Source organism: Vidua chalybeata, chromosome 15 (assembly GCF_026979565.1).
Source record: "Vidua chalybeata isolate OUT-0048 chromosome 15, bVidCha1 merged haplotype, whole genome shotgun sequence".
Lineage (NCBI taxonomy): Eukaryota > Metazoa > Chordata > Aves > Passeriformes > Viduidae > Vidua > Vidua chalybeata.
The window spans coordinates 13219639-13246050 of record NC_071544.1 but is presented as its reverse complement, the minus strand read 5'-3'; the positions used below and the strand labels follow the sequence as shown (position 1 = coordinate 13246050).

At 43.4% G+C, this 26412-nt stretch overlaps 2 protein-coding genes across 3 annotated transcripts; one reads left to right on the top strand and one right to left on the bottom strand.

Annotated features, from left to right (window-relative positions):
• The first annotated feature begins 13 nt into the window (after positions 1-13).
• GEMIN5 (gem nuclear organelle associated protein 5) lies at positions 14-17643 on the top strand. 2 transcript variants are annotated; one of them, XM_053956191.1, is made up of 28 exons: positions 14-167; positions 317-471; positions 1481-1662; positions 1997-2148; positions 2364-2492; positions 2965-3097; positions 3487-3646; positions 4269-4481; positions 5148-5233; positions 5719-5813; positions 6427-6563; positions 7725-7798; positions 8217-8398; positions 8502-8641; positions 9055-9226; positions 9446-9673; positions 10152-10265; positions 10461-10589; positions 10885-10980; positions 11264-11401; positions 11744-11891; positions 12010-12129; positions 13017-13227; positions 13756-14013; positions 14633-14795; positions 15394-15967; positions 16399-16495; positions 17049-17643. In XM_053956191.1, exons 1-28 carry the CDS (start codon positions 23-25, stop codon positions 17202-17204), a joined length of 4587 nt encoding a protein of 1528 aa, XP_053812166.1. In that variant the 5' UTR covers positions 14-22; the 3' UTR covers positions 17205-17643. The 2 variants fall into 2 exon arrangements, with proteins under 2 accessions (XP_053812166.1, XP_053812165.1); XM_053956190.1 differs by having other exon boundaries at positions 2361-2492.
• A 933-nt stretch (positions 17644-18576) lies between these two features.
• Positions 18577-26370, bottom strand: CNOT8 (CCR4-NOT transcription complex subunit 8). The gene is made up of 7 exons (XM_053956199.1): positions 26259-26370; positions 24849-25046; positions 23412-23605; positions 21831-21992; positions 20931-21075; positions 20180-20290; positions 18577-19906 (listed from the first exon to the last, which is right to left on the bottom strand). The coding sequence occupies exons 2-7, from the start codon at positions 24963-24965 to the stop codon at positions 19757-19759; spliced, it is 879 nt and encodes a 292-aa protein (XP_053812174.1). The 5' UTR covers positions 24966-25046; positions 26259-26370; the 3' UTR covers positions 18577-19756.
• Between the last annotated feature and the right edge of the window lie 42 nt (positions 26371-26412).

Sequence of the window (26412 nt, the reverse complement as noted above, 5' to 3'; positions counted from 1 at the left end):
GGGGACAGGGACAGGGACAGGGATGGGGGTGCGGGCGCTGCCCGCCTCCCCCAACTGGTACAGCAGCCGCTGCAGCGATGCTAGCAGCGACGGCCGCCTCTTCGGCTTCGCGGCGAGGCACCGCGTCTGCCTGCTGGATGTCGCCGGCGCCGCGCCCGCGTTTTACGGTACCGTCAGAGCCTCCCCTGGCCCCCGCACTGTGCAGGGCCTGCGGGGCCTCCCCGCCGCCGGGAGCCCAGGGTGGGCAGGCGGGCTGCGGGAGGCTTCGGCAGGCCCCGGGTGCCCCGTGACCATTCCTCCTTCCCCTTGCTGGCAGGGGAGCTCATCGGGCACACGGACAGGATCTCCGGCTTCGCCTTTTGCCACTGCCCCGGGCAGAGCAGCCTCTGCGCCAGCAGCTCGGATGACGGAAGCGTCAAAATCTGGGACAGCGGGACACTGTCGGCGGTGCTGGAATACAGCCTGCACCAGGTGGGGACGCGGGAGTCGCGGGGCGGCCGCGCTGCTGCAGGGCTCGCACTCAGAGCACGGCCAGGCTGCTTTGCCCCAAAGTGAACTTCAGAGAGGTGCGGCTGGACCTGTTCCACGCTCCCGGCCGGCTCTTTGTTCGTAGCCTGCAGCGCTGCTCATCCCCGTCATTAGCTGCTGCGTGCTTTGGGCTCGCTGCCGCTTAACCCTGTGGGCATTCTGAAAATTGGAAGGTTTTGGACAAGTTGCAAAAGGCAGGCATCAGAGGTAGCAGAACTGCGATTAGAGCTAAGCAGCAGACATAGGATTTGTCAGGAGAAAAAAATTATAAGATAAGTAGAAAGTAAGGACAAATAGAACAATGGTCAGTGTATTAATGCTTGGCTACAGTAACTCCCTAAGTTATAGAAAAGTATGTTTAGCGAGATATTAGGAAGCTTTAAGCTTAATAATGGAGCTCTGTGCATTGTATCTTAAGGCTTACAAGCAGGTATTGTATTGGAAATAAGCAAGCACTGTTTTAACCAAAGGTACGTGTGCTTATAGTTGGACAGAACTACTGTCAATATGCTTTTGCTTTGTGTGATTGGTCAAAAAGCTTTGAAAGGAAGTTGTAGCATTAAATTCTTTGTGTGCTGCCGGGGATGTGAGCTGCTGGCAACTTCCCATTGTCATAGCCATGTAATGAGAGTGATGCTGGAAAATAAACAGCTCGAGGCACGTTCCTCAGCAGTCCTGTCCTGTTGGTGATTTGTACATGGTCCCAGCTCGCCTAAAATGATCTCAGTAAATTGCTGTGGCCACAGGACAGACTAAATGTGTATTTAAAGAGTTCCTGTGGCTCAGGAGTGCCCATCAGCAGCTACACCCATCCTCTAAAGCCTGAGTGAAGGAGGCACTCGTGGAGGAAGCACAGTGCTGCTGGGCACTGCTCACAGATGATGTCCTGCCTGTTTCTCTGTGTTAGGTGACAGTAAAACAGCTTTAAACCTTCCCAATGCTCTTTCTTCAGAACGCCATCTCAGCACTGCACTGGTCCCCTCTTGTGAAAGATCTGATTGTGTCTGGTGATGAGAAAGGTGTCATTGTTTGTTACTGGCACAACAGAAGTGACAGCCAGCAGTTCTTCCCAGAGCCCAGGACAGTTTTCTGCCTCACCTGTTCTCCTCATCATGAAAACCTGGTGGCCATTGGGTAAATGCTCATTACTTAATGTTTTGTTTTCCTTACGTTTTGTTTTTCACTCTTCTTCTGCAAGAATTTAATTGTGAGGTTTTGGTGCATGATTGAAAAGTAAATTTTAAGAGGTCTTGGTGGTTGTTCTTTTAGTTTTGGAGTAAAACAAATTAGAAATAACATTTAGATTTGATAAACCTGCAAAGGCAAAGAAATCTTTAAAAATGTAATGGTCCAGCCTGGCTTCTCCGTAATAGGGTGATAGTGACCCTGGAAAGAGCCTGTAAATCACCTTGATATTATTCCACAAGCATCCAAGAATCCCCTCATTACATTAAATCTCTGCTTTCAGCTACAAGGATGGCATGGTGGTGATAATTGATATCAGCAGGAAGAGAGAAGTTGTGCACCGGCTGAGGGGCCACGAGGATGAAATCCATTGTCTGGCCTGGTGCCCTGTGCCTGGGGAAGAGAGGTTACCTGCTTGGCAGGATGAGCTCCAGGGTATGTGAACATGATTAACAACTTGTGGAGTAATTTCTAGTTCATGTAAGTGTCCTTCTGGAGGACTGAATTTTTTACAGAAGGTTGGTAATTAGCTAAGAAACTGATAAGTTCAATAAAATATGCTCTGATACAAATCAACATAATTTTCAGCTCATTTTTATGAACTTTTGATTTTTAAAGCATAATAACATGATTTCAATGCTATTTAGGAGCTCCTTCAGAAGAAGGCAAGGTTCCAAATGGGGAGCTGACACAGGACACAGCCACAAGGAAAGGTTGTTACCTGGCCTCTGGAAGCAAGGATCAAACCATACGAATATGGAGCTGTACCAGAGGCAGGAGTAAGTAAGAGATAAACACTAACAAGGTGTGGAGTAGCTCCTGAACTGCAAATTGCCTTTGGCCAAATACTAAGCATGGAAGACTTTGGCCCAAAATACCAATATTTTATGAGGTTAATGTATTATCATGGAAATTACTTGATAACCAGTGGTGAGATAGATAATAATGATGTCAGCTGTCACATGCCTGTGTCACAGGTGGGATTGGGAGCACATCTGGCTGCTTCCCATATTCCCATGATAAGACCTTGCTTTTCTTTTCCTTGCTTTATAATGTTGTTGAACTCAGAGAGTTTAGGCTGAAATTTTTCCATGTCAAGTGCCTGCCCAAAGCTGATTATTTTGGAAAACTCAGTTCAACCTTTGTGTGTGCTGAAAGCATGGGGAATGCAATTAAAGCTGCAGATTCCCAGGACTCCTCTGTTTGAGAATTTGGATGTGTGAGGTGCAGTGATGCCTCCTGCTCCTGCAGGTGTGATGACTCTGAAGCTGCCTCCCACCAAGAGGAGAGGTGGAGCCGTGGACCCGGCGGTCAAGGAGCGCATCTGGCTGACTGTCCACTGGCCTGCTGGCCACCCCTCAGACCTCGTGTCCAGTGGCTTTGGGTAAGTGGGGCACCCAGCAGCAGCTGCAGAGTCATTTGTTCCTACTGAAGGAAGAGCTGAGTAGAAAAGACACCCCCTTCTTCCTTCCTTTCCAGTGTTACAGGAGAAAACAGGCCAAGAGTTAGAGTTCAGCCATGGAGAAAATCACTATTTGTCACATAATTTGTCTTAACAATCTGAGTATTGGCTGCTAATAGCACTAATTGTGGTTTTGCCCATCTACTGAGAAAAAATGGCAGTTTTCAGGTGGAGTTTGGGTGTGTAGCTTTTCACAGGTGTCTGCAGAATCTATTACTCCTGTATACTTGCAGTAAATTTGTCATATAGTTTATATAGGGCCTGTGGTGTTTTTCTGAAGTGAAAAAGTTAAATAAATTTCAATTTTGCAGAGGAGAACTGCTCCTTTGGAATTTGACCCAGCCTGGCAAACGCAAGTGGACTCTTCTGGGATCTTCAGAAGGACAAAACCACTCCAGAATTGTGTTCAATCTCAGTTCTGTGAAGCACCAAGACAGAGAGCTCCTTTTTTCCATTTCAATGGACAGAGATGTAAGAACCATTTAAAAATTAGCATAGGAATGCCTCTACAATGCAGTTTGACTGAGTGAGACTAACCCTTTTAGGGCCACAGCTTTTCTCTAGAAGTGGGTTTATTTTTAGCACTTTATAACATCACTTCTTGCCATTTGTTCTGAGCACAGGTTGGGTATGTTTCTGTTAGTTTATAAACTCAATCTCTTACCACGGTGGGGTGAATGCTTATGACATTCTGGACTTGAATAGTAAGCATTTAATGAAAGGAGTTTTCCACTTCTTTTCCTCTATATTTCACTTTTAAAAGGCCTGGTTTTCCTTCTTAAATTAATTTGATTGTACAAATTAATGCATCTATTTTTTTGGGGGTCTTTTTTTCAATCTTTGGTCTTTTACAGGCAGCAGAGTGTTTCCTGTTTTGAAATTGGAAGAGAAATTTAGTTAAATATATTCATTATGTCCATTCCAGTCTTGCAGCTACTGCCACCCTGTGACATGGAATCCTCTGGGTGCAAGTCACATCCTGCCAAGCTTTGCATTTGACCCTTTGATTCTTCATTTCACTTCTGCTTTGTTTTTTCTTGTCTTGTCAATCGCTCTGTATTTAACTATTCCTTGTTCCTCAAATATTCTTCAGGTGAAATGCTGGGATCTGTCAACTCTGGACTGCAGCTGGACCATGCCCTCCCTTGGAGGGTTTGTCTACAGCCTTGCCTTCTCCCCCGTGGACACAGGCTGCCTCGCCGTCGGGGTTGGGGACAGCATGATCCGAGTGTGGAATACCTTGTCCATCAACAACATTTATGATGTTAAAACCTTCTGGCAAAGCATAAAGTCCAAGGTTACAGCAGTAAGTGTGCTTTGGATTACTTTTTTTTTGCCCCCTCATCTCTTTTTTTTCAAGTATGTTTTTCTCTCACTCTGAAGGTTTGTCCCAACTAAAATGAGATTAAGCCACGTTGTTCATTGTATACTCAGTTCTTTCTGTATACAATACATTTTAGAATCTGGCAACAAGTTTTTACACCTATTTACAATCCTAGAAGCTTGCATTTACATCTAGTGGAAATAAGCTGAAGTCCTGTTATGTTACTTTTTCACTTTTGTACTCCTTCATGATTCTTCCTTGCTTCACCCATGGTTGCCCTTGCTCTGCTAGGAAGTTTGACAGGTACAAAAAGCCAATGCAACCAAAATAGGTGTCTTCAGTTGGGGTTTAACCACTGGTTGGTCAAAAGCTACTGCTTGGTGAAATAGCTAGCAGCTATTTTTGTTTTGTAATGTAAGTATCAAATAGCATTTTAATGATTTTAGTCCCTTGCATCTTATCCCATCATAACTGGAAGGGAGAAAGCCTTTGATACTCAGAGCAGAGTGATCAAATCAAGTGGCTGTGGTTGGGAGGGTGGTATAAAGTCCTTGCTCGTCAGTTTCAGCATTTTCCTTTTGTTTATTATTTAGCAATAAAGTGTTTGTAACTTAGGTCATCTTGTGTCTCTTTATATTTTTCCTGCAGTTATCCTGGCATCCAACTAAGGAAGGCTCCTTGGCTTTTGGAACAGATGATGGAAAAGTTGGCATATTTGACACCTTGTCCAGCAGGTGAAAAAGTAGCTTTTGCATTCATTAGTGTCAGATCCTGCTGGTGTGTTACCACTCTGGGGTGGTGTGGTCTTTCCTAAGGGATATCTTTGCTGTTAGATGAGTTAGATTAAATTCAAATTAGTCAAACAGTTGTATTTTCAGTGCATTTTTTAATTTCCATCATGTCTGTAATCTCCTAAGGTGAACTGGCTTTAAGGTAAACTTAAAATGGCGTGACCAGAGACCACCTGTGGGAGGACATCAGTTCAGGAAGACTTTACATTTTCTGGGAAAGAGGAGCAGCAGGGAGGGGAAGGTCACCAGGACAATTATGTTACAATTTTAGTACTGTCCTACAGGAGATGTTAGAGAAAGCTTGGCTGAGCCATGGCTTTAGAATGTTAGAGCACCTGTTGTCCCAAGTATGTTGCTTTGATTTTATCTATTTTTCATTTCCATTTGCTGAAATCTGACTGCCCCTGCTTCCTTATCTCCCTGCCCAGTGCTAAGAACAAGCCACCTCAGATTTCCAGCACTTACCACAAGAAGACAGTGTACACATTAGCCTGGGGTCCTCCAACTCCTCCTCTGATTTCTGGTGAGTCTTCCAGCACCTTGTGACAAAGCAGAATGTCCATGCAGAGCACACAGATGCCAGGAAGCTGCTGTTCCCTCCCTTCTTAGGAGAAGGAGCCCCATTTGCTTGGTGGCAGTCCTTTGGAGCAGCTAAGAATGTGTTCTGCTGGAGGAGCTGCTAAGAGTTTTGCAAGGGCACATACTCTTGTGGTTTTTGAATTCTGGTACCTTTAGCAAATAGGTTTGAGTAGTGCCCCACACCTCTGGGATTGCTTCAGGGTGTTACAGGCCAGGAACTTCACAGGCTTCCTGCAGCAATTGCATCAAATCAAATCCTGGTTGCAGAATTTCTGCCATTTGAACTTTAGCCCTTCTTACATAACCTGGGATTTTTTCTTTTAAGGACCAAAATTTAAAGGGATTTTATTGTTTTTGTGTTATGAGGGATCTGTTGGTAGGAATGAGAGCTCCTTTTAGAGGGTTGTACTGTGAGAATTTCCTGCTGCTGGACCACAGGCAATTGAAGGATGTATATTGCTTTTTGAATTAATGCTTTGATTTATATTGGGAGAGATTAGTTCTGTGAAGAGTGATGAAGAACAGAGTGTAATTAGCTCTTTTTCTCTGTTGGATAGGAGAAGAAAATGAACAGCCCTCTGTAACTTTATATAGTTGTGCTGGAGAAGGAATTGTTTTTCAGCACAATCCCTGGAAGCTTAATGGAGAAGCAAATGACATCAACAAAGTCATCAGAGACACCAATTCAATCAAAGTGAGTATGAATTTGAGGGGTTTTATAGATTCATAGTAACCACGCCAGAGTTTCCATGGCCTTGTAGTTGTAAGTTTCTGATTTTGCCTTTTTGATGTATCTGTAACAAAAAACTTGAACCCCTCAGTGTCCACAGGTGAACTTCAGCAACACTGACTCCAACTGTGTAAAGAGTTTATATATTTGTGTCTGAAGAGAAGGTGGTTGGTTTTTTTTTTTTTTTCTCCTGTGTCAACATGGCACATTTTTTTCTGGCATCAGTTGCTTAATTTTCTACACTGTGATTTACTTGGGAAAGGTAAATGGAAGATAGAGTTTGTGTTTAAAACTGTGTGTGACTGTTTCAAATAGTAAGAGATTTCCAGATTCAAAGCACTTGAAATGATATCCTGAATATATCCTGGCTTAGGTCATGTGGTAGGCATGCATGAGTTATTTACCTCAATTCCTTTAATTCCCTTGCTTCGACCATGAACTTCTTAAAACAAATTTTTCATTAAAAACAATCATGATTTTGCAGGAGGTTGTTTCCATTGATACTGCAGCCAGTGCAGAGTGGTTGGTGATCACTGAGTACCTTCTCAAGTGTGATCAGTCATTTCTTAGTTGAAAGTACAAAATAAGTGAAGTGGGTTGGATCTTCAGTTCTTTCAAGTCAGCTGAAGTCAGTCCAAGGGTATTGATTTTTGTCAGCTGGGTTTTGGCTTCTTCCTTGAGTTAAGACTCTCTGGGGGTTAAGAGAGTAATGTCAGAGGCATTGAAATGATCATATTGAGGCATCTGAGTTGTAAATTTTAAGTTGCTTTTGTCTGAATTCAAATGAATAGGGATAATTAAATGTAAACTTTGGTTTCCTTTGAAGTGTGAAAGAATTTGCTTGCAATGTCTGGTGCTTTCCAAGGAGTGTAAGGATATGAAACATCAATGCCCTATTGGAATCCAGACAAAACTTCAAAATATTTCTCAGAACTGAACAAATCATTGGTTCTTGCATCAGTTATTTCAGTCTTAATTGCTCAGGATTATGTCACAAAAGCAATGGACACTTTTATGACTCTTCATTTTGCAGACTAATTGCAGCTCTGTCCAGTTGCCAGCCTTGCTCTGTTAAATGTGAGAGAGATTTAAGAGTTTTTGGCAATAACTGTCTTCTTTCTGCAGCACAAGCTGCCTGCACGTACAGAGGTCAGCTGGAAACCAGATGGCAAACTCCTGGCTCTTGGCAATGAGGATGGGTATGTCCCACTTGTGGGTTAAGGTGGTGTCTGTGCTGATCTTGACTGCAGTCACTGTGGTGGAGCAAAAGTACTTTTTGTTTCCTGGTTTGTCTCTGTTCTTTCACTGCTGATGTATTTGAATCATACAATATGATTCAGTCATACATATGATAATATAGAATTCCCTGCTGTTATTTGTTGTAGCTGCTCTTGGCATGGAGGATCCTCATTATCCCATTAAATTCTGTTTCAAGGATCCACTCATGGTAGAAATGCACTTTTGCTGATCAGTGAAACCAGGGTTTGAGTTGAATCCAGAAGGCACAAACTCAGTTATTATAATTCACATGCTTCAATTCTGCTCGTGCAAGAAAACAAAAATGTTCCCATTTTCACCAACTACTGAAATTCTTACACTGTTGTTCTTACATTTCAGCTCAATTGAAATATTTCAGGCACCAAACTTGAAGTTGCTCTGCACTATCCAGCAGCATCACAAATTGATCAATGCCATTCGTTGGCACCATGAGCACGGGACCCAGCCAGAGCTGAGTTACTTGATAGCTTCAGGCTCCATCAATGCCACCATTTATGTGCATAATCTGAAGAGTGTTGTAGGTAACAGTTTGCAGATTATATTCCAAATCTTGGCTTTTTTTTTTTTTTTTTTTTTTTCTGTTTTATCTTTCTGGCTGTCCTTAATGTTTCTTTTTTCTTGCAGAGAACTCTTCAGAAAATCCTTTGACAATAACAGAGCCTTTTCGAACTCTGGCTGGGCACACAGCTAAAATCACAAGTCTTTCTTGGAGCCCCCACCACGAGGGAAGATTGGTGTCTGCTTGCTATGATGGCACTGCAGAGGTATTGTCCAAAGCACCTCAGAATTGTATTTCAGATCATCCATTCCACAGCTGATCAAAGAGCAAAACTTGGTTTTGTGAGATAAACCGTTGAAGCACTTCAATTTTACCCTTGCTAACCATCTGCTCGTTCTGGATACCTGATATGCAGATTATTGTGATTTGTGAATTGATTTGTAAGTCCAGTCATTAAGGTTTTCATATTAGCATTTTTGCATCCTTAGAAAAGAAAGATGTTGTGCAGCTGTATCAGTGCAAACAAAGGAAGCCCTGCATTTTCTCCATTTGCATGTTGGTGTTTTAAATACCCCTGCAAAATCCCAAAAGAGAAGTTCCTACCTGTGCAATCATGAGAAAATGAAGAGTATTAGGTGCAGAAGTGACTTTGAGTGATTGCATTTCTTTCTTGCCAAGGTGTGGGATGTGATGAAGGAAGAGCCACTCTGCAACTACCGAGGGCACCAGGGCCGCCTGCTGAGTGTCCAGTGGTCACCAGTGGAGCCAGATTGTGTTTATACAGGAGCAGATGATTTCTCTGTTCACAAGTGGCACATCTCCAAGCAGGAGCACACACGGCCTCCTCAGGGTGAGTGTGTTCTAACAGAAGATCTTCCCTGAAGGTGATGTTGGAGCTGGGAAATGGGGAGTTGCCACGTTGAAATGATGTCCACTTGAATTCCAAACCTGCCTCTTCCTCTTCAGGAATAAACTGTGTCTAGGTTTAAATTGAGTGTGCTTATTTGGAAACTAAATGTTGATCCTGAGATATGGGCAGTTAATACACTAAAACTTGCACCTTTTACAGGCAAAAAGAGTATAGAATTAGAGAAGAAAAGAAGTATACAGCCAAAAGTCAAAGCCAAGAAGAAGAAAAAGCCTGTAGGCAAGAGCCCAGGCAAGCAGGATGCAAATGATGCCATGAATGGAGATGACAGCATGAAGGAAATGCTGCTGGAGGAAAATGGAGTGTCAGACCACGAAGGAGAAAAAGAAGCTCAGGAGGCAGAGTTGGCTGATAAAGTCTCTGTGACTGGTAATAATCAGATCATGTTAGTTCAATGTTTCCCAGACTCTTCAGCCCTCAGAGCATCACCAAGTTTAATTTTCATGCAGATTTTCTCATTGTTTGGTTTTATTGAAATTGTCCACTTGAAGCAAAAAGGCTCTAGAATGCCTTTTATAATTTTCTAAACTAGTTTGGGACTAACTTTCTTTAGATAACAAGATTCTGGTCTCATGGTCAGAGTTACTGTGTTTGGCTTGAAACAAGGTCATTTTGGATCAGCATTGATAAATCTTAAAATACTGATGGATCCTCATTGGTGTCTCTTGACATCTCATTTAGCCTTCTGACAGTTCTTTGTTTTCTTGATATTTCCTATCCCTAAAAAGCTGTTAAGTTCTATGGCAAAGCAAAGCTTGTTTTCTGTCTATTTCAAAATTAATGTAACAGAATGTGAATTATTCTGTGTGCGTTTCCATTCATTGCTTTTCCTTTTTTTAAATCGCAGTGTCCAGGGATACATCTTCATCTGCATGTGATTATTCTTCATTCAGCTTGCCAAAGCCTTTTGTGACCCAGAAAGCTGTGCCTGTGAAAAAGGATCCACCTAAAGAGAAACCAAGTTAGTATGTTTCAGGGATTTTTAACAGTCCTGTATCAAGGCAGAGTTCCCCATTCTAGACTTGTTTGACTGCAGCTTCCCTTCCTAATGTAACACCAAATTAATGCCAGAGAAGGAAAAGGGAGCTTCTGAAATAATTTGAGGGGTTCTGCTGTAACTGCAGCAGCAGTGACTAAAATGTGTCTGATTTTTCAGCTCCTGATGCCTCTCTGAAGAAGAGGAAGCCTCGTTCTATTCTGCCCTTCAGCACATTAATGGATCACAGATCAAAAGAAGAATTGCATCAGGACTGTTTGAGGCTGGCTGCATGCCTGAAAACTAAAGGTATCAGTATAAAATTTAAAATACTTAGAGTCAGGTAATCAAAATCAAGTGTCCAGGGACTTGACTTCAACCACAGCACATTTTTTTAAATCCTCACTTTTATCAAAGAGTGTGACTTGGTGTGATATCAAACTTAGATCTGAGTGTTGACCAGCAAATTATTAAATCTGCTGTACAGGAAAGAAAGTAGAAGACAGAAGTATTTGCCAGTACTTGAGTGGTACAGTGACTTGGCACATTCCAGTTCCCAGTTTTGCGTTAAATCCTAAATATTCATTCTTCTTATCTGGTTTAGATAATAATGAAGATGTGTCCCCTGACCTCAAGGATTGCATCCACCTAGGGCTGTTCACAGACAGGGATTCTCTGCACAAGATGATTGATATGGAAGGTAAATGGCAAAAAGAATATGTCCACTGTAACTGTTATATTCAAGTAGAAAACAAATTGGGAAAAATGCTTGAGTTTTCTTTATTGTGGATTTCAGTCTAGGATTAAGAATGCAGCTGTCTGTGAGAAGAATATACATCTTTTTCCCAGATGGTTTTTACACCTTTCAGATGCAAACCTGCCTTATCTTAAGCTTGAATGATTTCCCTTTTGCCAAGCTATTTTCCTGTGACAGATGATGCTGTTGCACTCCTGCTGATGGGAATTGTGTTTGCTTCCAACAGGAAAGCAGCACTTGGAGAATGGGCATGCAGAGCTCTTCCAGCAGCTCATGCTGTGGAAAGGAGACATGAAGGGTGTCCTCCAGGCAGCTGCTGAGAGAGGGGAGCTCACAGACCAGCTGGTAGCCATGTCACCCATGGGTATGTTTGCTCTTGCACCACATGAACTGGGATTGGCTGCCAAGGGTCCCCTCATTCTGGTGATTCTGGACAAAAACTCAGGAATCAGTCCTTTGTGGTATGATTAGCAGTCCTTACAGCTTGCTGCTGGTTTAAATATACTTCTAAGTTACTTTACTGGCAGTGAAGTCCTGTAGTCGTGTTCAAGCCTTAGTTTTGCCCTGCTTCACTGATTTGTGTTAGGATGGTTAAGAAATAGAAACTAACCTGGGGCACAGAGATACATGTTGAAGAAACCAGTATCACACAGGAATTATTCCAGTTACAAAACTGCCTCCAATAGTGTTGTGTTTTCTTTTGCAGTTGGCTACCAGGCCTGGGTTTGGACAGTGGAAGCCTTTGCCAAGCAGCTGTGTTTTCAGGAGCAATATGTGAAGGCTGCCTCCCACCTCCTGTCCATCCATAAAGTCTATGAGGCTATCGAGCTCCTGAAAGTGAACAATTTTTACAGGTTGCTGTATATTTATGTTTAGCACTTTATCTTGGTTTTGTTGTGGGGTAGATTGAGCATTTTGGTTCACTCTGCACACAGATTAACTTTTCTGTCTGCTTTCCCTTATGTGCATTAGGGAAGCAATTGTAATGGCTAAGGCCAGGCTGCGACCAGAAGATCCAGTTCTGAAGGACCTGTACAGCAGCTGGGCAGCTCTGCTGGAGAAAGATGGTCATTATTCCATGGCTGCCAAATGGTGAGTGCTGCTGGGGAAAAGACAGAATTGGTTCCATGCCTCAAACAAAGAAGGTTCTTGGTTTGTATCAGTTGAAATCTGTTAACTGGCCTGGTCGTTGGTTGTCTGAGGTGCTTTCTGAGCCTGATCTCACTACATTTCCTCTAATGTAGGTGGGAAGAGAAGCTCCAGAGAGCAGTTCAGAGCAGAAAGTCCAAGTGCCATGTTACAGTAGAGCCATCTCGTTCCACAGACATTACTGGAAGTTTTTGAAAGCTAGTTTAGCAAGTCTAAGATTAGGTTGTCTACAAAAAGACTATGTGAGATTTCCAACTTTTCCACTGAAAACATTCAGTGCAGCAGTTCATCTTGAGTTTCTTGAAGCCTCAGCTAATATCCTGGTCATTTGGTTGTCCTGTTCCACCTGAAGTGTTTTAACTTTGTGACTACCAAAATTACCAATACCTCTTGAAATATTTTGTCTGGAGTAGTGTCCTCTGCTTGATGCTGATTTTTGTTCTGGCATTTTTGTGGGTATCACACTTGTGAAAGGATTTGAATGAAACCCAGTAGGGGTTGGTCCCCCATCAGGGACAAACAGCTGCATATAACCTTTGTCTCCTGAATCTGTTTCATTTTATTGCTCATCCAAGCCATGTGTGGCATGCAGATCACCAGAGATTTCAGTCCTGACTTTAAGGCTTTGTGGCTTCCCCTTTGTGGCTTTGCATCAGATTGTTCACCATATGTCTGTAGTAAACTTTGATAAGAAAAAGTGGAGAGAGCTCTGAGAACCTGTGGAAAATCCAGGCTCATCTTAATTTGTGTATTTGTGCTACTGTGTTGCAGTAAAATTTAAAAGCTCTATTTTAGTACCAATCAACTTGTTTTGCTTTTATCTTTTTCAGTTATTTGGGAGCTTCCTCACCCTATGATGCAGTCAAAGTGTTGTCAAAAAAGGGGGATGTGGCATCTCTTAAAACTGCTGCTGAGCTTGCTCTGATATCTGGGGAGGAGGAGTTGTCAGCAACTTTGTCTTTGAGATGTGCCCAAGACCTGCTGTTATCCAGGAACTGGGTGGGAGCTCAGGAAGTCCTTCAGCAGCATAAAACCTTATTTGTGAGTCTGGTCCTTTCCTTTCCACCTTCTTCAGTGCTGTCTCTCTCCAGATTGACAAAACTTCCCATTTTTTAATAGCCCACTAGTGGTCTTTTGGGCTGATTTTGCCTCAGTATTTTTCTAGGAGTAGATTGGAATGGCCCTATGGAATGGTCATGGTGGGGAAGCGTGTAGACTCTGTGCTTGTTGTTATATGGGAGGTTGTAGAGAAAAGTGGGATTCTTCTTTTAATTGTAATCCTGATCATAAGAAGAAAGAAGTATTTGCTGTTTACATTAAAGGAACAAATGAGCCAACTGGAAGTCCATCTGCTGGAGGCTTGAATTTGAAATCTTTTTGTGGACTGAGAAGCAGGTGGCTACCTTGGCTTGCTCTGAGGTTTCCTTCTGACTTCCCTTAGGCTCTGTCACCAAGCAGCTGCTGCCAGGCATGATGTTCTGAAGTCACTCTACCTGCTGGGGTCAGCAAGGGATTGTTTTTCTTGTTTCAACAGCTCAGTGCTTTTTTTTTTTTTCCTCCTTGTTAAAGGGACAAAGACTGGTTTTCTGCCTGAATGAACTGCTCTGCAGCTGCCTCAGTGAGAGGAATCCCAGTGAGCGAAAGAGCCCCGTGCCCCCCTGTTACCACAGCTGGGAGCTGAACAGAGAGGCCCCATTTTTTGACATGGTGACAGAAGTGTGGCAGAATGTGCTGGGCATGGACACCTCTGAAAAAGCCACATGTGCACAGGAGCAGCTTCGCAGGATTGAGCATCCTCCTTCAACCAGCAACACACACCCAAAGCAGGTAAATGGATTTTGATCTGTGCAGGCACAAATCCTTACTTGGGGATGGACAGTAAACCCAGCCACTCTGTGGTGTTGCAGCAGCCATTCCCAGGGACCTGATGTATGCACCCTGCTGCAGGATGGAATTTTAGTCTGGGAGAGAGATGATCAGCTACTGGGACAGCTTTGTGTAGCCACTAGTTTGTTTCTGTGCAGGGTAAAAACTGACATAGGGTGTTGGGGGTCAGCTCTGAGGTTACTGAGATGTGATGGACAGAGCTGAGTAGTCTCAGCACTGATTCAGGAGTTTGTATTGGACTGTTAGGGCTGCTTGTTGTCAAATTAGTTTGCAAGGTCTGCCATAGACTGGTTCTCCTGCAGCTCTTCTCTGTGACCACTGTGAGTCACTGCTCCCACTTCTCATCTGTTTACTAAGACACAGGCAAGCACAGTGGCTGATTTTACAGCTCCAAGTGATGTAGAAATGCTTTATCTCCTGCATGAAGGAGACTGTATAAATTGCATTGTCACTAAAATTGCTTTTGTTCAAGTCATGTGCTTCTGGGCTCTTCCACAGTTGTCATAAACTCACACTTTACTGTAAAACTATTAACTGTGCTCTCTGGTGCTTCCTTTAGGTGCTTTTCCATATCTCCCATGACCTGGCCCTCGCAGCCCTGAGCTGTCACTTGGGTACTTGGGATGAGGCAGTGAAAAGTATTCTTGGGGCTGTGACCCGCAGTTTTGATGCTGGGAATTTCACTCTGATGCAGGAGATTTGCAGTATCATCCTTCCTGAGGGTGAGTCTTTCCTTATGTCTCTTCTGGCACTGACAGGGCTCTTTCCTGCCAGCACAGCTGTGTCCATTAATGTTCCTAGGCTAAATAATGTTTGGAAGCAGCAAGACATAGGCACAGCTGTGGAAACTTGTGGAATTTGGCTAGTGCAAAGGCCACTGGGCAATGAAAATTCCTGACCATGGAAGGAAGCTCAGCTGTGTCACTTGGTATGAGTGATGTAGGAAACAGAATGAATTCTCTTCTGTGAGGGAGACATTAGAATGCTGTGTTCATTTCACAGCAACAGATACTCCAACTTGTCCTCCATTCTCTTTAGGTTATGCAGTGCATTTAGTTTGTGGCTTGTGATTATGTGATGTGTTTTACAGCTTGAGACCAAGGAAATTTGCTTAGCTGATAAGAACATTTTAGCTAGAACAGAGTATTTGTTCACAAAGATGCCAAAGATGTTTTTACTTTCATAGTTTGTGCACTGCTCTGCCAGCATCTGAGTAAATCCCCAATTTGGGTTTCCAGGGTTTCCTGGTTCATTTACCAGATCTGCTCATTGTCTTTGGAAAGTTCCATGAACTATTTGTAATCCTTTTCTCATTATTAGGCTGTGATGACCTGAGAGACAAACTGGACAGCACAAATTCTCAGAGCATGGATGCCTGCAGGAGTCTGGAGGGCTTTGTGGCTTACAGACTGCTCTATGACCTGTGGTGGAACCCACCCAAAGATTCCCTTGGCCTGCAGAAGGCTGTGTTGGGTGCTGTGCCATGTCCCAGTGAGCAGACAGCTCTTGAGGAGAGCTGTATTTCAGGTGACCCATCCCCTGAGGAAACGGTTCAAACTGCAGCTGAGATGGGTGAAAACCTCTGCAGTACAACTGAAGTTCCTAAGAGTGAGACACAGAGTGACTCAAGAACTGATCCAGTTGATGTGGCAGACAGACAGTCAAAACTGAAGGGTTGCCAAGTGCTCCTTTCAGAAGAGATGGCTGCCTTGCAGAACACCCAGAGGGACATAGCTGAGGTCCAGGAGACTTTAGCAGAAATGATCCGCCAGCATCAGCAGCAGAGGAACAATCTCCAGGAAAACACAAATGGAAACACCCAGGGAAGCAACCTGAAACAGAGTTCAGAGACTGAATCAGACAAACCATGCTCTGACAGCAACCAGATGAATGGGTAAGACTCGGCACAGGAATGAGCGTGTTGAAAAGTGTTGCTTTTTTGTGTGTTTGTGCAGGAAATTTCTTGTTTTGCGTAGACTGCCTCTAATCTCCAGCCCATCACCCAGGAACTCTTGAATATACAGCTCAGAAATCTTGCATTTCCCCTGGGCTGAACCACCACATGCATAAGCTCAGTGCAGCTGAATAGTTCTGTGATGCATGAGGTGTTGTTACAGTAAATAAACAGAGCAGCTTGAAAAAGGGAGGGTAATGAAAAGGCTAAGCATGATCTAAGGGTTTTCTTTGTTGAACATTGGTTTGGGACTTTGGCAAGAATGAGCTAGAGCATAAAACACTCAGCCAGTTCTCTGTGCTCCTTGTCCAGGGGGGAGGCTACAGTCACCTAACAAGAGTTACTCATGACACCTGCTCTTCTCTTGACAGCAAAGATGAAGCAAAGCAACCGGTTACACTCCCTGAGCTCACAAAGCAGCTTCTGAAAGCGAAGCAGAAATTAGCTGAATTCCCAGACAATTTAAAGGTAAGTTTTCAGAAGAGCCATTGCAGTTCTGAAAAAAGTCATTCTTTAAGGGCAGCCTTATCACAGAATCCCTTTCAAACAGAAAGGATCAGTGGCGTTCCTTGTGATCCTGTGGCAGTTTTGAGAGAGAACTGACACATAGCAGCAGGATGGTGGTTTTCTTTCAAGTATCATTTTCCCCATGCAATTGGAAAGCATAGCTAAAGCTACTGTGTGGGAGAACTCAATGAGATATCCTGCATGGATCATCCCATGCATTTTAAAAGTAATCCCTTGCTACTTATGTATGAAAAAAAAATTATGAACAATGAAATCAAAGATTTAATCTATAAAATGGCCTTTATAGATTAGGAACTGTAGAAAGTACACATCACACATTCAAACACAGGTAACCATGGTGATTGGGCAAGAGGGGGCCAACCTAGGTAAATGTGAATAGAAAATGCATCTGTTCTGAGAATGCTACAAAGCAGTATCTTTACAGAGCTGCCTGATTATATTGAACAGCTGAAATATAAACTGTAGACATCACCTCATGATCCCTTTTTTGCAGGTCTTCCCATTCCCTGACGTGCTGGAGTGCTGCCTTGTGCTCCTTCACCTTGGATCCCAGTGTCCTCCTGGGCTGCAGGAAGAGGCTCTGGCTCTCCTTAGGAAACACGGTGGTGCTGGTGTTTACAAAAAGGCTGGCAGGAGCTTCTTGACATGACACTGGGAGACCAAACTGTGTCCCTTGAGCTGCCTCCAGCTACTTAACACTAAGGCTGCTCTTTCTTCAAGTGAAGGCTTCTTTTGATGGCTGTGGCTGTTACTGATACAAAACGTCAAGTTCATGCACATCCACTTGTGCTCATCCACTCATACTTATTTAAGGAGACTGTTAGAAAACCAAAAAGCAGTAGAGGGAACTGTTAAAACTGATTTTTGTATAGTTTTTTATTTGTTGGACACTATGCTAATGAAAGCTCTTGCTATTTACATGCAAGAGAAAGTTTTGAGCAGCTGTGTAGTCTTTCAGCAGAGGAGGAAGAATAGCTCAGGAAAATCAATGGTTTCTGTAAGCAAACTGACCCTTAGGCCAGTATTGTTCTAAAAAGCATTGTGAGTTTATTTTCTCTCCTTTAAATAAAGTCTTCTACCACCATGAATTGGTATTTAATTTGATTTATAGAAATAAGTTCTTCAGAACGGTGCTGTTGTAGCAAGTGCCAAAACCAGTCCTGGATTTTGCAGTCTTGAACATGCAGTATTTTGACCAGTCTTACAGCTTACTTAGAGGCTTTGTTAGGAAAAGTAACTTCTGTGAAAAGCACAAGCATGCATAAGCCTTAGTGAACACAGCATCTGTCTTAGTCATTTTTAAAGCAAGGTTTTAAATGTAGCAAAAAATGTTGATGGGGGAAGGTATGCATCATGAATTGAGAAAGTTTCAAGTATGGTAAAGAATAATGCTTAAGAATTAAAAGGATGGATTTTTTATATCAAAAGCTGTTCCACATTCTTGCAGCCAAAATGCAAACTCAATCTTGATAGATTTTCCTTCTTCAAGCTGAGTAAAGCCTCAGAACAACTTCAAGAGCAGCAGGTGAAAGCCAGGGGTTAGACTGAAACAAGATCCTGCTGTAGATGTGTTCAATCAGTGAAGTGTTGCCACCAATTTGCATTTGCTAAATTCTGTACAAAGCATCTGAAAACCAGGCGGGGGAGACAGTGCTTAACCAAACTGCCTTCCTGCACTTACAGCAGCAACCGCTGGAGTTTAGATGGAGCAGAAAACTTCACACACAAGTTTGTCCCTTTAAGTGGCCACTCTGCAGTGCAGGAATACTGCACCAGACTGTGAGCTGTGCTGAGAGACCAGCAGGGAGAGAATACAACTCTGCCAGAGCTCTTCAGCTCAGCTTGCCTCAGCTACTGTACAATAAGCTCAAAAGACATTTTACTAAGAGCTACCCCAGGAGCACATCATAAATGGTAAAGGAAACAAACTTGAGCATCTTCAGGCATGTATCTCCCAAATTCAGATTCCAAAGCCTCAACTGTGAAAAGTCTAGTGCTTGATGGAAAATCCAAAACAAAGCCTGGTTTAAAAAAATTTATTTTACAAAAAATAAAAACTAGTCTTTACAAACATTTCAAATACCAGCTCTAAACCTCAACTCTTTAATATTGGATTACGCTTGTTCAAAATGCCAGACGAAGTCTTAAAAATTTTTGACGTGTCCAAAAGGGTTTGTTCTTTTAAGAAATGTCATTACAGAGCTGTTAAAAAATACTATAGAATGTTTTTCAAAGTCAGAATCCCAAGTTCTTCATCCTCTTAACTACTTTTTAGGTGTAATGCAAAAAAACCCAGAAACTCAGGGAAAAAAAAAAATCAGAAACTCTGTTTTACCTGTTAAGCATATTGTAAAATTAGGGGCTGTAGAAGCAGGGGGGAGAAGAGGAGCAAGTATTTATCCATGCTGATCTAGTTGTGTTGCATGAGAAGAATAAAATTTAAGATGAAGAAAACTGAAGTCATAGTATTGGTCCAATCCCTGTCAAAGGTGAACTTTTGGGCCTCTGAATGTATTTCCAGAACAGTTCCTTAATACCCGTAAGAACAAAGCTGAGGCTTAGCATGGGTCAAAGCAGTAACACAGAGAATTAGAAACTAAGGAGTGCTGATCAAATCAGCTCCATTAATCTCCATTCCCTCTGCTGGTAAAGCAAATCTCTGAGTATTTTTAGCTGCAAGGATCATTTTTAATGTCATCCGTTCCCAAACCTCTGCAGTGATCAAAGGGAGCAATTTCCACAGACAGAGATAAAATAAGCAACACTTGAGGTGAAGTTGTCACCCTCACAACATGCAGAAGTTTTAAAACAAGCTTTATAAAACACAAATGGTAAATTTGCGTGCGTGTCTGTGTCCATTTTCACTGCATTTCCCAACCCTCAGCTCTACCCAATATTCTACAGGTAAATCTTCCTTGCAGATTCTGTACAGTAAAAAGAGGAAAAAAACCAGAGGTATACACAATAGATTCTGTCCTTTGCCCTTGGTATTAAAAATATAGCAAACCACAAATGCTGGCATTAGGAATTCAGTCAACTCTTCTGGGTTTCAAAGGAAAATGCAGCTCTTCAGCAAAACTGCAAGGCTTGGTGCAGCCTGTGTACTGGAGATGCTTTTTGTTTGAGACACTGTTTAGGGAAAATGGTTGAGGACAGCAGCTGCCAATATGGTAAACATGTTCTGCTGAGGGGCACCGCTCATCACGGCTGCATGTTGTTGATAATGGCCAAAATGCTCATTTTCTCTTGGGCCGAGTCCACATCTTCATTTTGTTTCTGAGCCACTCCTGTGCCAAGGCCATACAGTCGTCCGCAATACTTTGCATCATCAATTGTATCCTCAAAAAATAACTGCAGATAAAAAAAAAAGAGAAAAGTTTAATTGTGGCTCTAAATCAGAAAACATCCAATGTTAATTAACAGCTCATTTGAAATCTGTCACCTCCAAGATGGAGTGTACAAATTAAAATAAGCACATAAAAGGCAAGTAAACAGAACAAGTCTGTGCCTATTCCTGATAGTTTGAAGTGTGATGGCTTCAAAAATCCCAAATCAAAACAAACAACACGTTATACATGTTGACATTTATGGACAGAAAGTGGAGAAGGAAGAACACTGCAGTACCTCTTTCATTCTGAAAAATGCCATTCCTGTGAGAAGAGAGTCTGATCCTGCCTGGTGTTGTCGTCCAATTCGCTGCAAATCCAGTTGATCTGCCACTTCCTGAAGGCCACCCTGCAAAGAGAACAAAAGAGGTTTTAGTTTCTAAGATTCATCTCTTGCCAAAATTGCCACATTTCTCCAAAACATGAGGGCAAACAGGGTATGATGAACCCTGCAGATCCCAGCAGTACACACCAGCTCTGAGTGAAACAGTGGGAAATGGTGTTCAAGAGTGCACAAATAACTCTTCTCAAATTTAGGTGCCTTCTTTTCCTGTAGCATACTTGAGATAACTGTGGGTACATTCATAGGTTACACATGCTGGGCCTTTCCCTCCCCCTTTACTCAAGGCTGTGATTCAGTAGATAAATTACTTTCAACCCTCTTACCAGTTAATCAAGTCATGGAGTATTTCATGTAAAAGATATACCCTTGCACAGGAAACATAAATATGCTGAATTATAATTAGCATCTGATACACACACCAGTAGGCTGTGGCAATGTCCCCTTTACAATAAACACCTTGCTAAGTCTGAAACTGGGGAGGGCAGTATCCATTAGACACAAACTGTGTCTCAGGTGCTTCTGTGTTATTACTGACTTTTATACACATTCCATTTTAAAACAACATATGCAGCAGTTCTTCCACTTGTATTCCTGTACATGCACAGTGCTGATACCCATCATCTGCTTGCTGGGGAGATAAAAGTACCTTGAGGTTTTTGCAGCTTTTCATTAAGTACTTCACATCATAGATAGATGGGAAGAAAAGGTTTAAGATATGGAAAAATTCATGTTCCTCTTCTGGTAACCTGGAATCTGTCAACAACTTCACCATGTAGCCAAAGTCATAACCACTGAAAACAAAACCACAGAGAAACCAGGTAAGCAGGCAGCACCTATAACCCAAGGTACAAGTACCTTCTTTTTCAACAGAATTTTACTTACTGTGCCTTTCAAGCCTTAACATTTTCTGACATTCAGAAAACTCTACATCTCAGCCAGAAGTCATCCTGATTTTCTATGCCAACACAGGACTTTGGGATGCTCCCCAAAGTGCCCTCACTAGCCTTTTGTGGAACAGCTAAGCCATTGGGAAGAATACACATTTATTCCCACCTCTGTGTATTTCTGTAGCTAAGGGCAATACAGAAAAGGACACCCTGCAAATATCTGTTGAAATAGAAGGAGGTGGTGGCAAGTCCTTTCATTTGTGATACCATGTTGAACCAGAGGCTTCCTGATCAAGTTGGCTGAAATGCTACAAGAAAGGTATCTTAACCACACAAGTAGAAGTTCAGAGCACCACCAACATGGTAAGGAAGAAGAAACAAAATCCTCTACAATGCATTTACTAAGTGCAGGAATCACATTTCAACTTGTTAGTAGCTTCTTCAAGAGAAGGAGACTGCAACAGCAAAAGGATTCACAAGCAGTCAGGAAGTCAGACCATGAAGTGCCCTTACTCCTTCAACTTGGCCTTCGTATCTTGAAGCTTATTTTAAGAACTGCAAGACTGCTAATTTTTCTCCTTAAAATCTGTCAATATCCAGGGAAAAATGCAGAGAATTAAGAAGAGATTTAACAGGGTCAGTGAGCACCCTGGACCCACCTGTGGAAGGACAGCCATTTCACACTGTCACTGAGGACGACCCCCGACGTCATCAGCAACTCAGCAAAATGCAGGGTATCAATCCCTTCTTCTTCATGCTTCTGGAACTGCAGCCCAGAGCTGGCAAGGAGGTCTATGGAATCCTGAGAGTACATGTCTTCCCTGAAGGAAAAAAAAAAAAAAAAAAAGGCAAGTTTGCACTCAGGGTGCTGCGAGACAAGCTCATTTTGGAAAAATTCTCCCCACACTATGTCAAGAATTGGACTAACCAGTAGGATACTCTGGGTTCTAGTTTGTCTCTCTAGAAAATTCAAACTGGCTCAGTTTCAATACTACTACTGCAGCCTCCTACATCCATAACAAACTGTTCTGTGATCGTAACTAGTTAACACTTCCGTTGCTAGTGCAAATTCCAAAGATTCCACCTCCACAGGACTGAAACTGACTGTTTTGAACAATGTCCCTTCTGCAAGGTGAAAGGAAGCACCACAGATGAGGCCCAGAGGAAAGGGGGGTTCTCCCAAACAGGAAGATGTGCAGCTCTAAAGCATTGGCCATCATTCCTGTCTACATTTTTCCTTTTCACTCCACAGCATGTACCACCTTATCAGCACTTCCACTTCCATCTCTGGGAGTAAACAGAATTGCATCATCCTTGACTCAAGAAGGACAAGAATCATGTGCTTGGTGGAGAGCTGAGCAGGAACCTTTTTTACTGGTTTTTGTCATTTGAGGGAGAGAAAACACATAAGGCCAATATCTATCAATATGATAACTCATTTAAATGAAGTGATCACAGAGCAAAAACCACTTCACTCTGATTTCAATACTTGTAAGAGGCTCACAAATTTGTGGAGTAAAAAGTACAACTTTTGGGGTCAAGAACTGGATGATCTGCACAGAGTAACTACAAAGTTTTGTAATTCTTTCCAATGACAGTTTCATAAAAATAGATTGATTTCCTCTACATATGTGGTTTTGCCAGATAAACCCTTTCTTTATTTCCAGACAGCTCGAGTGGTAATTATGCTGAGTTTATCTTTATAATTACAGGGGAAGGGATAATGAAACTTGTTTCAGCTGCAGCCCAGGATATTACAGTATGGAGGAGACAAGAACTGCCACACTCCATTTAACAAGATTCATTCTCCTGAACAGATGTGATGATTACACCAACATGTTTTTAGATCCCAGCTTATACTTAAGCATGGATCTGTAAAGAGGTCTTTTTCTTTTTGATGAGACCAGCACATCCATTTATTTTTAGCAGAAAGAGACGGAGTTTTACATCGAGATATATATATATATGAAGTTTCAAACATTGTTCCAGAAAAAAAAGACACACAAAATTATTAAGAGAAAGGATAATAAGGATAGAATTTTAGTATGGCTTTGACTTCCAGATACATTGTTAACTCCTGGCACTCCAAAGTAGGTTCCCACACAGTCTGTACTGGAATCTGAATCCTCATTGCTCAGAAGCAGCCAGCAGTGATGAGCACATGGACACCGGTATTTGCCAAAGGAAAGCATCACTCCAGCAGAAGGAACAGGAAATTAATGCCAAGCCCAAAGACTCACGTGAGGTTGAATTTGAAGTTGAACTGCCAGGTGTTAATGCCAGAAGGATATTCCCCCTTCTCATTTGTGAAAGTCAGGCCCAGCTGGATGATTTTCAGCAGGTCAACGTTACAGCGAAGGAGCTGGTACTGATAATCTATGGAGCTGCGGAATTCGCCGATCGGCCTGACGACGACTCCGGGGAACTCCGTGTCCTGCCACAGAAGGGAAAACTGAGTTTCACATGGATTCCATTAGGAGTCACTATTACCATTCTGTTAGGACAGCCCAGACAGTGAAAACCTTCACAGCTTCTGAGGAACAGTCAATGCCTACATTAACAAAAACTACTGTCAGTCAAACACACCTCAACAACAGCAGCCATCTATTAGATAAAAAATATCTGTCAGGTGAAAAACCTCTTACTCAGCCAGTGACTGTGTGCTGTCTCTGCTGAACACCGAACTGCCAAACTGTTTCTACCTTCAGATTGGGTCACTGAGCTGCTACTGACTACACACAGAATCTTTCACAATGAAGCCAGTGCTGTGCACCTGACACAATCTCTCCCTTGCCCAAGAGGTTTATCTGTCTACTCTTACAGCACAGTCACTCACACAAACCCTACGAACACTTTCAGTGAGACTGAAAAGAAGCAAAAAGTTCATTTCCCATTGACAAATGTTAACAAAAAAATCATATTCACTTCCACAGCTGAATTTGACACCAAAATCCCCCACACTCTGCAAAGGCACCTGTCTTTTGCCACTTTCAATGAGGACTTTTCATATCTTGAGGTTCAGTGCTCTTAAGCAAAGCTGGCAGAACTTACAGTATCACAGCTAAAACCAGTTCTTTATCTAACACACTGGGGTGCTGCCAAGCAGATACTGACTTGTAAGAGCAGGAGGGGATTCCTCCCACCTGGAGGAGATTATGCTCTTCCTAAATAAAGCTTTCTGAACATATTGTCTTATCTACAGCCAGAATATTTTTCTTCCCTAAGAATCAACATCTGCCCTCATTTGAAAGGAGACAGCCCAGCTGGCTAGCAGTGACTTGCAGGCCTTTTGACCTCCAGTCCCATGGCATCTTCTATAATCAAATGGAGAAACATTCAAAGGACAAATGCACTGGTGGAAAAATAAGGATTTTAACGCAGTTGTTACTTGTTTCATTTTCCTGTTGCACAAATGAATGCACTATGAATAGCTAAATATTAAATAAATTCATGTTTTTAAGTTGGTCTCCCTCTTCCCCTTCTTTCAATCAACCCATACTCAGCACTGTTTGTATTAAATTCTGGAAAGCTACCGAACAGCTTTTTATTTTTTCACCTCTTCTAGTTCAGTTTGACTGGGGGTAGGGAGAAATCATTTCTCACTCAAGAATCAACTTAGTCCACAACCCCAAAAAATCCCTTGACTAAGGCAATTAGGTCAAGTATAAAACATTTACCATGGCAATGTAGCTGTAACTCAGAACAATCTCTCGAATTTTCCTCATCTCTTCCTCCAGGTTGTTGGCCCATACTTCACAGATAACCTGGCTGTTCTCTGCAAGGGCTGCTGGCATCTTGCAGGGACCAGAAAAAAGGCAGCTGATGCTGAACTCAAATGACAGTGCAGGATCACAAGCTGTGCAATCTTATCAGTGCTGCATTAAAGAGATAAATAAATAATGCTTTAAGTGAAGGAAGAATTACGTGAAAAAATGCTCTGTAGGAGTCAGTCACACTACCATTTTCACCTTCAAATAACCCATTTAAAGTTTACACCAAGTTTTCTTGCTTTATCACTTTCTGTCAACGTGCTGAATGAAATCAAGAGCATCTGTTCACAATGTAAGAGCAGATGCACAAGCAACAGTCCAGTTATTCATGTAAAGATGCATTATTCCTATCTTCCTTTTCCTGGCATAACCTTTGACACATTGGGCACAAGATGTACAGGCAGTGAATCCCCATCTGCAACCCTCAGATATCTGGGATATTTCCCCATCCCTGGAAATGTTCAGGGCCAGGCTGGATGGAGCTCTGAGCACCCTGCTCTAGTGGAAGGTGTCCCTGCCCACAGCAGGGAGCGGGTGGAATGAGATGATCTTGAAGGTCCTCTCCAATCCAAACCCCTCTGTGATTCTATGATGAAGACAATTGATTAAGCACAATAACAGAACGCATTAGAGAGAACACTCATTGGCACGAGTTTCAATGGGTAGGAATATCTAAAGGGGGGTGCCAAGATGGAGCCAGGCTCATCTTCGTGATGCCAAGCGACAGGACAAGAGTCAACGGGGAGAAAGTGACGCACAGGAAGTTTCCCCCGAACACGAGGAAGAACATGAGCAAAAACGGTGCAGGGACCGGGCACGGGAACAGACTGCCCAGAGATGCTTTGGAGCCTGCCTCAAGGGAGATATTCCAGAACCGCCTGGACACAGTCCTGTGCCACATGCTCTGGGATGACCCAGGTTGGACCAGGTAACCCACTGTGGTCCCTCGCAGCCCATTCTGGGATTCTGTCCCTCTCGCATGGAACTCGGGACACACTGCGGCGGGCTGTTTCAGCTGGAACCACCGGCAGCTACAGCTCGGGCGAGCCACCGGCAACAACACCGGCGAACCGCTGCCAGGCGTCTCAGCCCGGCCGGGCCCTGCGCCACCAGTTACCGGAGGGACGAGCGCACCGCCGCAGCCCGGCCCGGGGTCACCTCAGGGCCCCCCTCACAGCCTGGGGGCGGCCGGACGCGGCTCACCGCGGCCGGGAAGCGGGAGGGCCGCTGTCCGCGCCGCCGCCCGTTCAAGCCCAGCCCCAGGCGCAGCCCTGCGGCCGCAGGTCCCGCCGCCCGCCCCGCTCCGCTCCCCGGTACCTCCCGGCAGCCGCGGCCGGGACGCGCCGCTCTCGCCCCGCGCCCCCGCGATGGCTCCGAGTGCCCCCCGCCGCGAGGGGCGGCGCTTCCGGCTCTCGCGCCGCTTTGGCTCTCGCGAGAGAGAGAGCGAGAGGTGGCGGAGCCGGCGGCGGCG

Excerpts from the sequence above, each read along its gene's own strand:
- GEMIN5 (XM_053956190.1), top strand. The coding sequence starts at position 23 with ATGGGGGTGCGGGCGCTGCCCGCCTCCCCCAACTGGTACAGCAGCCGC. Across the intron at positions 168-316 it reads CGCCGCGCCCGCGTTTTACG|GGGAGCTCATCGGGCACACG; the intron begins GTACCGTCAGAG and ends CCTTGCTGGCAG. Across the intron at positions 10,590-10,884 it reads TGCATGCCTGAAAACTAAAG|ATAATAATGAAGATGTGTCC; the intron begins GTATCAGTATAA and ends TATCTGGTTTAG.
- CNOT8 (XM_053956199.1), bottom strand. The coding sequence starts at position 24,965 with ATGCCAGCAGCCCTTGCAGAGAACAGCCAGGTTATCTGTGAAGTATGG. Across the intron at positions 23,606-24,848 it reads GTTACAGCTACATTGCCATG|GACACGGAGTTCCCCGGAGT; the intron begins GTAAATGTTTTA and ends CTTCTGTGGCAG. Across the intron at positions 21,076-21,830 it reads AAATGGCTGTCCTTCCACAG|TGGTTATGACTTTGGCTACA; the intron begins GTGGGTCCAGGG and ends TTTTGTTTTCAG.